The sequence below is a fragment of the Lactuca serriola genome, chromosome 2 (assembly GCF_051521515.1).
Source record: "Lactuca serriola cultivar US96UC23 chromosome 2, Lser_US96UC23_V15, whole genome shotgun sequence".
NCBI lineage: Eukaryota > Viridiplantae > Streptophyta > Magnoliopsida > Asterales > Asteraceae > Lactuca > Lactuca serriola.
Window position 1 is genome coordinate 208,294,808 of NC_136409.1, and position 10,880 is coordinate 208,305,687.

General features: G+C 33.5%; 1 protein-coding gene and 1 long non-coding RNA gene across 6 annotated transcripts; both read left to right on the forward strand.

Annotated features, from left to right (window-relative positions):
- The first annotated feature begins 552 nt into the window (after window positions 1-552).
- Window positions 553-3,814, forward strand: LOC145090769 (serine carboxypeptidase-like). Its single transcript, XM_079028848.1, has 9 exons — window positions 553-992; window positions 1,589-1,757; window positions 1,847-1,966; window positions 2,043-2,186; window positions 2,260-2,410; window positions 2,488-2,576; window positions 2,650-2,908; window positions 2,995-3,128; window positions 3,227-3,814. The coding sequence occupies exons 1-9, from the start codon at window positions 676-678 to the stop codon at window positions 3,368-3,370; spliced, it is 1,527 nt and encodes a 508-aa protein (XP_078884974.1). The 5' UTR covers window positions 553-675; the 3' UTR covers window positions 3,371-3,814.
- A 904-nt stretch (window positions 3,815-4,718) lies between these two features.
- LOC145088306 (uncharacterized) lies at window positions 4,719-9,296 on the forward strand. Of its 5 annotated transcripts, XR_013701058.1 has the most exons (10): window positions 4,719-6,253; window positions 6,384-6,510; window positions 6,596-6,628; window positions 6,798-6,890; window positions 7,303-7,365; window positions 7,511-7,556; window positions 7,684-8,332; window positions 8,401-8,497; window positions 8,599-8,668; window positions 8,768-9,296. It is a non-coding gene; the product is annotated as an uncharacterized LOC145088306 (long non-coding RNA). The 5 variants fall into 5 exon arrangements; XR_013701055.1 differs by having other exon boundaries at window positions 7,684-8,668; window positions 8,768-8,820; window positions 8,985-9,296; XR_013701057.1 differs by having other exon boundaries at window positions 7,684-8,497.
- Window positions 9,297-10,880: the final 1,584 nt, after the last annotated feature.

Sequence of the window (10,880 nt, forward strand, 5' to 3'; positions counted from 1 at the left end):
AAAATGTGACAAAACATCACTGTATCCCCATCTAATTACGATTTTTTTCTTGTATCATGAACCTCTATTGAAGCTTGATTTTGACATCCTCATCTAATTGCGATTTTTTTTTTCTTGTATCATGAACCTCTATTGAAGCTTGATTTTGTTGAGGACGTTGTCATTCTATTGTAGAAAAGAACATTCTATTGTAGAAAAGAACATGTGGGCCGTTTCTAGGGCAAGTAATGAAGATGGTTTATAAAACACATTTGGGATGTATTAGTTTACTTAACATTCAGCTAAATGTGTTCACATAGACAACATATATTTCAATGGTGATTGATTTGTACGATGGAATCTTATAAAAGTTTTAAATGACAAAACCTACTCAAATGTTAAATATTAATGGACATATAATCCATTTTAAATTAAAGCCATTAATTTATGAGAAATTTAAAAGATTTTATGGCAATATCACTTAATAATAGTATAAGATTATTTATTTATTTTTGAAAATAAAAGAAGGACGATGGGTGACCAAGTAGAGGCACACTCCAAGCAATGCGTTCCCGCCTATTTATGTAAAAGCGGTTCCTTGTGAAGAAACGCATACATTACCGTTTCGTTATCGTTCCGACATCAATCCTCGTTCGCTCTCCCAAAATCTTCAAATCTCGAAGCTTTCTCTCAACAATGGAGAATTTGATGATCCTTCTCCCGCTTATTCTTCTTCTTGCATCGCTTGCTTCGACGACGGCTCTTACTTCAGACAACCCTAGTTTCCCATCAACTCAAGCGAAGAAGATGATCAGGGACTTTAATTTATCCCCAGAACGCGAGATCAACATTGTTGAGGATGATGGTGGTTTACGATTGTCGAGTGTCCAGCAGAATTCGATAGTCGAGAAACGATTTAAATTTCCAAAGTTTACCGATCCAAATGGCGCATCTGTCGCTGATTTAGGTCATCATGCTGGTTACTACCAGATTAAACACTCCCATGCTGCGCGGTATGTTATCGAGATCTGTTTGGGGGTTAGGGCTATACATGAATAGGGGTATCCCACGCACACCAAGGCTTTGAGTTGGGGATCAAAGTCTTGGTATATAGTCTTCTCTTAGTAGGCAATTACTTATCCCCAAACTTCGTATGGGGCTTATAGTTTGCATTTTCCATGGAAAATCCTATTTGCTTCGTTTAGCCTCGTCCCCCAGAGTTTTGCTATAGTATGTTTATGTGATTGTTAATAAATTTCTTAAAGAACGTTGCCAAACTTAGAATACAAAGAGTCAAAGAGGCATTTTGCTTAAATATTTCTGTCAATATCAATTAAAGTTATTTGGGGAAAGAGAAGCCTTCTGTATGCCAAAGAAGACAGAAGGGGTGCTCCTAACACTGGTAAGGCTTTTGAATTGGCCTTTTAACTGCAAGACGTGATGGCAAATTGCTTGTTATTGTTTAGCTAAATCTGTTGCTATTATCTTTGTCTTTTCTTTCTCATACATGCATAAATTTTTCTTTCATCTGTTTCTACTTTCAAGAATGATGGAAAAGAGTTAGCCCTGTTCTTTTTGGCAATCTAAGAATGATATTTGTGCTTTGTAGGATGTTTTACTTTTTCTTCGAATCACGTGGTAAAAATACAGACCCTGTTGTTATTTGGCTGACTGGAGGTCCAGGATGTAGTGGTGAGCTTGCACTTTTCTATGAAAATGGTCCTTTCAAGATCCAAAATGACTCTTCTCTGGTGTGGAATGAGTATGGATGGGATCAGGTGACAATGCTACCAATTTTGGATTTGTTTATTTGTATTGTTCTTTATTATGACTTATCAATCAATGATAAGTGTTTGTTGACATTCAGGTATCCAACCTATTATATGTTGACCAACCTACTGGAACCGGCTTTAGTTACAGCACTGATGAACGAGACATTCGACACAATGAACAGGGTGTGAGTGATGACCTATACGACTTTTTACAGGTTTGTTAACTTTCTTGCTTTTAACTCTATGTGATTATGCAACAAATTATTTTGTTAATTTTTTGGCATGATTCAGGCCTTCTTTAAAGAGCATCCTGAACTTGTAAATAATGACTTCTTTATAACTGGAGAATCATTTGCTGGTCATTACATTCCTGCTTTTGCTGCTCGAGTCGTCAAAGGAAACAAAGCTAAAGAAGGAATCCATATAAACTTAAAGGTATAGATGTATCTCTTTTTTCTTAACACAAAAATGGGTTTGGTTTTATTTATTTTTGTTAATTGTTATACAGGGATTTGCCATTGGAAATGGACTCACTGATCCACTAGTTCAGTACCCGGCATACACTGATTATGCACTGGAAATGGGATTAATTAAGGAGTCTGATTACAAAGACATCAACAAACATCTTCCATTATGCGAAACAGCAATTGAACTTTGTGGTAATGTCTTGTCTTTTCTGCATCATTCATTTTATTTAAATCTTTTATTTCATAAATTATTTGCTGTTTATTCTCAGGTACTGATGGAACAGAGGCTTGCATGGCTGCATGCGAGGCATGTGACGCCATTTTTACTTCAATCAAATCCATTGCTGGAAATATCAATGTAAAGATTTTTTATTTCATTTTAGTTTGAATATTTGAATATGTTTTTGACTCTGGTGTGATATGTTGTGCAGCATTATGACATAAGAAAGGAGTGTGTGGGGAGTTTATGCTATGACTTTTCAGTGTTGGAGAATTTTCTTGATGAGAAATCTGTGAGGGAGGCTCTTGGAGTTGGAGATCTAGATTTTGTTGCTTGTAGTCCTGTTGTAAACCAGGCCCTGATTGTTGATTGGATGAGGAATCTTGAACCTGGTATCCCTCTTCTCCTTGCAGATGGGATTAGATTGTTGGTATATGCTGGAGAATATGATCTCATCTGCAATTGGCTCGGTTAGTTAGTATATCATTTATTGAGAGTCCTATAAACTTCAAATATCAAATCTCTTATTGATTTAGTTTCTGTATAAAATAAATAGGTAACTCAAGATGGGTTCATGCAATGGAATGGAGTGGTAAGAAAGAGTTTGGTGCATCTCCTGAACTTCCATTTGAAGTTGATGGGTTTGAAGTTGGTTTATTTAAGACCCACGAGCCACTCACTTTCCTCAAGGTTAGGTACCCTTTGCCAATTATTTTCTTTTAATATATTTTTTTTGACATAATATATTTCATGATTGATGGTTTGTGTTGGTTAATAATGGAAAACAGATTTATGATGCGGGGCATATGGTTCCAATGGATCAACCAAAGGCAGCTTTAAGCATGTTAAAGAGGTGGATGAGGGGATCACTTTCTGAAACTGCATCTCAGACTCATTCTGTTGTTGATTCGGATACAAATAGTTTTATTTAAATAAGCCACATGATTAAACAAAATAATTAATGGGGTGGGTTTACCTTATTAGTTGGACCCTAATAGGTTTTAGAAGCCTTACCCATTAATAATTATATATAAAGGGAGGATTACGACTAATATGAAATAAACAACATAATCATAAAAAGTTAAAAACCTAATCATTCTCTCCCACCAAGTTGAAGACTCCAGCACAAAGAAGACAGAAAAGAAGGTTGAGCAGCTTTGATCAAGTTGACTATCAAGCTGCTGTTTGAATATGGTCATGTGGATACACATAGTGGTAATCAGTTGTGATTGTCATCTCCTACACCAAATGTTTGTACACTTCAAAGGTATAATATAAAAACACACTATGGTTGTGTTTAATTGTCTAATTTGATCCATTTTTGGGTTTGCAAATTTCACAATAATGTTTTCTGTTGCGGTTTCATTTTTGTTAATCGTTTATAGATTTGATTAAATCTGAACATCTTCTCTATCCAATGTAATTGAAGTTTTGTTTTATTGAATCATCACAAACATAATCATTACTAATAACCTTAAATGATTAGTCTACTATGAGATGTGGATCTCTTTCTCCTAGACAACCTTTGCAATCTAATTAGTCTACTAGACTTTGTGGGTGCAACTAGAGACAATATTTAGCTTCGGGGACACTCATGACAATATATTCATTTTGGTAAAAAAAACTACTTATTCAGATTTTTTAAATATATTTTCCTGACAATATCTAAGTTTATAGTAAGATGAATTTTAGTTAATGCCAGTCACATATTTACTAGGTTAAAGAAACCATTTTATGATATTTCCTCACATTTATCCAAACGAGTGATTGAAAGTAAGATGTTGTAATTTACTAATACTTGAAACTATGTTGCTAATTTTTGAATTTAACCTTTTATTTTATCATACATATAGATGGCATATAAACCAAATCATTCATTGCAAACTTCTTAATTGATCATTATAAGAATATATATTAGTTGTAGGATGTCAAGTATATGAATTTATGTTGACTTGGATTTTTGGTAAATGATATTAACGCAAGAAGAATGAAAGGAATAGAGTGATGATGACATGGGATTCAACTTATTTGATCAGAACTTGGCACCTTCTCTTGTACATCAAACTTGTAAAGGTAGTGTTTTTGATGACTGCCTTTGATTTGTAAGAAATAAAGAAGCTACATTAATAATGAATTTGACGATGTTTACCTTATAACATCAGTATCCCCAAATCCCTTGGAGCATTTTACTTTTAAGGTGATGTGATGGATAATCCGATCATTTATATATATATACTAATTCTAAACTACATGATGAACAGTATTTTGTTGTGATTGGACCCCTTCCAATTTTTTTTTCTTTTTTTTAATCGGTGTCTGTAACACCTGTTGTGTTACGTGGTGTTTACTTGCTTCCCCCACCGCCTTCTGTCCAAGGTGTTACTTCTCGTAGCTTTCCCACCGCTTCATTATCCTCCAAATATCATGGTTTCCCGATTTCAGTTGATAATTTCAATCGGTGAAGTTAATCAATTTTTTTTTGTTCGGGGTTAGCTTCATCGACTGCACACAATCATGTTCCTTCGTCTCCTTCAACTACATCGGTACAGAAAACCCTGCGTCACCGGAAACGCCAAATTCCGTCTTCCTCTTATGTTCTACATCTCCTTTGCCACAACACAACGTTCCCATCGACCACTCTCTCACCGTCATCGCGCTATAATCGGTAGACCTCAAAGCTAACCTCAAGATTAGGGCTTTGTGCTCCTTAATCCTCTATCTAACTCTTTCCATTACGATTGAAAGTAACGATTACCATTTCCTTCCTTTGATGATTTCCGATTTTGATGGTTCCTTACTCATTTGTCACTCTTTTATTCCTCTTCAAGCACTAGACTCTTCTCTTCATTCTTAGGCTACTAAAGCTGCCGGAAGACTCGACATCAAGATGAGGTCGCCATTTACAAATCTAAAGGCGCCCTGATATGTTTACAACATTCATCGATTGAAGGAAGGGGTTTTCATCTTAATTTTGGTTCATCACTTTTGATCGATTCTTTAGTAAATACAGGGTACATCCCAAGTGTGGACTGAGAAAATGGGATCAAACGGGCGTCGTGGCGAGCCCCAACTACCAAAACCAGATGGCTTGGCAAGACAAGGTTCATCGTATAACCTAACTTTATATGAAGCTCAACAGCAATTAGGAGATCTTGGAAAACCCTTATGTAGTATGAATCTTGATGAACTTCTGGCTCCAATACTCGTCGAGAAAGAAAACGGAGGTGGGTTCCTTCGATCGTTGACTGCTCAAAAAGAAACACGAAGAAAATAGGTGGTAATGGCGTTTCTATAGCATCGTCCTTAATATTTTTTGCTTTGTTAGGTTTCCTCAGTTCAAGTGTCTTTGTGGCCTCCTAAAAATAACATCACTCTACATCATTCATTCATGGTTTTTTCGCTGGACATGAAGGCGAATCAAGGAATTGGAGATGGAAGGCAATCGCATCAGCCCATTCCTCGATTTTACATCTTCCGGTTTTATTTCATGCCCTAATTGTGTCTCTATTAGCAGGTTCATGGAAAACTTCCCACAATCAGACGAGATTTTAGAGTAGGTTCATGGAAACATTCCCACAATCACTCCATCTTTCAACCCAACACCTACTCAGATTCCTCCAGTAACCACCATAGCCACCATCTATTTCTTCATGTATATTCCCTAATGTCTCTAATCTCAGTTCCCTTCCCCACGATAATCTTCCCAGAGGTTTGGTGGTGGAAGGTGGAGGTGAAATATCCAGTTTTTATGACAAGGAAGAAGCAATTTTGGGTATTGCTTTGATTTTGATTTTGGTTCCCAGTTTTATTGAAAGGTTCCTGATTTTCTTCTTTTTTCCTTCTGATTTTGCATGTAAAAGATCTATGACGATTTATATAAGATCTATAATATTGTTTTTTTATTTTTTATTTTTTTATTTTATTTTTTCTGTTCATAACATGAAGCTCGGTCCAAATGGGGGGTTTATGGTTGTCTGTGGTGACAACGTTCCATTTGTTGGTTCTACGGAAGCCACTTGAATTACCTCTAAGAGCCATTTTTGTTTTTTTGACAATGAAGCTCTTCATCCAGGTAGTGCCACTAAGATCCTTAAGTTTTTAAGTTCCTATTTATCTTTCTTTACAGTTTACACTGATTTTTTTTTTTGGTTTTGAAGGATTTACCACAGATCTTGGCTCATTGATTGAAGGTACGGGTTTTTGTAATTAATACAGGTCAATGATGGCACTATAGATCTTGATCTGCCTCTTTATGCTACCACTTCTTTAGTTTCACTAGAAAATTTTGCATATTTTACTCCAGTTTTCTTAATGAGTTTGTGTTATCTCATGATTTCTGTAATGGTTGTCTATGTATAGGTTTTGCTATGTTGAATTTATTAGTTCAGAAATCTCAAGGAAGAGATGATGGTGAAATTATCCAAGTTTAAAGCCTGAACAATCAACTTAAAGGTACATCTTCCACTCAGATCACTTTATCAAGAGATAAAAAAATGGAAGCAGGATCTTTTTGGTCATTCCTTTGCTAATTATCAGCTTTAGAAGGGGTATTGATGTTAAAAGAAACTGATTTATTCTTTTTTGTTAACTTATGTTTCATGTATTGATATATAAGGTCTTTCTTGTGTTAATTGGTTGGTTTTGCAAACATTGTTCTTAAAATTGGTTAAGTATTCGGCTGACTAGCAAGGGTATTTATGTTTTTTAGGGTTTGGTAGAATTGTCTTATTCTTATGATGTTTATCTTTGCATTTGCATTTTATGGGATCTCATCACATCCTTAATTAGTTTATGTGGTTGTAGATGTAAGATAATCTGTCTACCTTAATTTTTGTTTCATAATTTTCAATTTTTTTTAATGTAGGAAAAAGTTAATGATGTTGGTGGCTAGATTGAGCTACCCATGATACCAAGAAATTACTTAAAAGTGAGTTTTGTTCATTTGTTTTTCTAACAGTTAATTATGCTCCTCTTGTGATTTTTGTTTTTTTTTTTTTTTGTTTTTTGAACGGTTGGTAATGTAAAAGCTGAGGCCGCTCTCATGAGTTAATGTATTCTATCTTATTTTACAGCACTTGTCAGCTTTAACACCAAAAAAAAGTGAGATTGTGTTTCTAGGTATTAATTGCTTCCTTTCCTTTGTCATATTAAGCATTTTTAAATCTCACATCTATAAATTTGTGAATAATAAACATTGGCCTAAACTAAATATAGTTGTTTGATTTTCAATTCATGATCCTTCTAGTGGTAGGTCGGCTGAAAAGGATGTAGATCCAGCACAATTCTCAAGAGAATTTATGAGAAAAGCTTCATCTTTAGTTGAGGATGAGGAGGTATCATCATTTTATTATGATATTATTAGTCGTACAAATTATATGCTTCTTTTCTTTTTATGATTTCTTAATATCTAATATACACAACCGTTACTTTCACCTTGTAATTTGCACTGTTTAACCCAATTAATTTGATTCATTTTCATCTTCATTTGATGGAAAATATTATTTCACTTGGAAATGTTGAAGTTAAATCTGAAGGATCAAGACTCAAATTACTTCACTTCAGTTTGATGTTCTCTGTTTTGGGCTATTTTATATGCTAAATTGCCAAAATAATGTGGTGATCATATCATGGAATTGTTTGATAAGAACATATGCATAAAATTTTAAATAGAATATAAAAAAGGTAATTTTGCATATCATTATATTGCTACTACCATTTGTTGAAATTTTGGCCCTGGAACAATACACATGAAATATAAGTTATAATTTTAGGTAAAAAAAAAGTGACAGATTAAGACGGAACTCTCTTCCGCATAGCAAGGAGAGTATGTTGGAAAGGTGTCAAATTTTTGTTACGTACTTATACTTTTACGAAGTTGATGATATTACACCAAGGTAATAAATTATAGCTTAATTTTTTTTATCATTATATTTGATGATTTACACGGATAAGTCTTTTTTAGAGAGCAGTTAGTGAAGTCTATATCAACAAAAGAGTGTTGAAGTGGAGTTAAGAAGCAATCCAGACCATCGACATGTTTGATCTTATTTGCTCCTATGGTCGTATTATTGCTCTTATGCATCATTTCAATTAGGTTATACAATATTCTTCATTGGAATACTCACATTTATAAGGCATTATCTCCGGTTCACATGTATAGATACCTTAAAAACAAACCCAAACCGGATGTTGAATTTTTTTTTAACGGGGCATCTTATTATGCATCACAGGTAAGCATTTTTTTTATATAAATACAACATTGGTCTTATTTTGTATAAATTTTCGATTTTTAATATAAAATTTTCATTTTTTGTTACTTTTATTTCCAGGGTCGGAAGCTATGTTTGCTGATCTTGGACACTTTTCTCAGTTGCCTATCCAGGTTTGCTGATCTTGATTTCTTTTTAAGGGTTAATGTTACAAAATAGCAATGTACTTTTATAAGTTTATTTAGGAAATATCTATTTTTTTCAAATAGCTTTTACATCCTTTACTTTTTATACTTAATACTTGCTGTAATTGTTGGAAGCCAAACAATTATTACAGGGACTTTTTCGATTGTAAAACAATGTTGTTGGGTGATTGTTAAACCTTATTTCAAAATTAGAGATGAACAGCTAGAATGTGAAACTAAAGCTGGCCCACCAGAGCTTTTGTGCTGGGAACTTAAATGAAAGCATTGGATGTGCTCAACACATTGGGATTATCTACAAGATATAACATTGCACTTTTATTTGATTTTACTTGACCATTTTCATACGTATGTATTTTTAGAAATACCTGGTATTATATGTAAAGCATTGTAAAGTTTGTTGCTATTTTTTGTTTCTTAATAAATAACTATAAAATACCTTCCAACCCCCCGCGACTCCGACACCCGCAACGCGGGATTCTTCCCTAGTTTTTTCTAATTTGGGAACCAAAACTTTATCTTTTTGATTTTCCAAAAAAGCGACTATTTCTTGATGTTTTGCCAATTTTTACACATGGAAAATAACTTGATAGTCGTATTGAGGAGCCTGAGTTTCTGTCAGGAAGACAAGCTGCTGCCATTTTTAAAGGAAAGCCCATTGGAACTTTTGACATTGTTCACCTACTAGTGATAATCAAATCAAATGGCCCTTCAGAAGTTTTGAATTTTGTAATTTTGTTGATTGTAGACTTATAGTTGTAATAATTTGATAATACATGTCCTGAAGTGGCTAACTTAACTATTAATGTTTGCTGTGACATGACACCTGATCTTGCATAATAATGAGAATCCTTTGTAGTTTATATCTTGAAGTACATTTTCTTTTCTTGACTGGTAGTGGATTGGGCAAGTTGTTTCTAATTGTTATTCCTTACCCTTTTTTTGACACGGTTATTTGGAAAAAAATCCAGTAATTTGAATATATGAGCACTGCAAATAAATATCCACTTTCTTTATTTATCAGATGTCCTATTAATATGCTTAGGTCTAACTTGCCGAATCACACACACACACATATTGTGAGAATGTGTAACAAAGATCCTAGCCATTAGATTTAAATATTGAATGGTTAGGATTGTTAATGATATGATTGTAGTTAAAAGTGAAAATTTTAGTTAGTTTATAAAATTAATTATCTATAAGGGTAGTATAGACTTTTTATTTTTATTTTGGAAAATTTAATTTTCATGGGATAGAGTCTTACAAATTTCATTATCTGGACTTAACCAAGCTGAATCTCAATTGGAATATGATTTTTAATTCGTTTTATATTTTAACTGAGTTTTTGATTAATCCTAAAGTATAAAAATTTGGGTTTAGGTCATTTTTGGTCATTTAACTTTTGATTTTGTGCTCATTTGATCACCTAACTTTTTTTAAGTTTTAAAAGTTCATCGAACTTTTGGATTTGTGTTCATTTAGTCACCTAACCTTTTAAAATTGTGTTCATTTAGTCACTACATTTTTAAAATAAAGCTATAAAATGAGCATGATAAGTTAGGTGACTAAAGGAGCACAAATCCAAAAGTTAGATGACTAAATGATCATAAATCCAAAAATTAAGTGACTAAATGAACATAAAACCTAAAGTCCGGTGACATTTTAAAACTTAAAATGAGTTAAGTGACCAAATGAGCACAAAGTGAAAAGTTAAGTAACAAAAAATGACCTAAACCCTAAAAAATTCATATAAAATTCTACGAGAATGAGAAGCATACATATAAATTTTGTGAGAATGGCGAAAAAAAAACATTCTGAGAGAATGAAAGCATGTACAAGAAAACGCATTCGGGAAGAATGATAAAGCATTGCTAAATTTTTTTTGATGAATTAAAAACTATACATGATTAAAAAAAACATTATGGGTTAATGATAAACATTATATTCTCTTTCTCTGTCTCCATGATCGGATTTAGTAGGCGATATCCTTCTTCCCTCGATGTGTGTGTGTTTATTTATGAATCAACAAC

Bases quoted from the DNA above. Each gene is read 5' to 3' on its own strand.
- LOC145090769 (XM_079028848.1), top strand. From the start codon at position 676: ATGGAGAATTTGATGATCCTTCTCCCGCTTATTCTTCTTCTTGCATCG. The intron at 2,909-2,994 runs GTTAGTTAGTAT...TAAAATAAATAG, and splicing joins TCTCATCTGCAATTGGCTCG to GTAACTCAAGATGGGTTCAT. The intron at 3,129-3,226 runs GTTAGGTACCCT...AATGGAAAACAG, and splicing joins AGCCACTCACTTTCCTCAAG to ATTTATGATGCGGGGCATAT.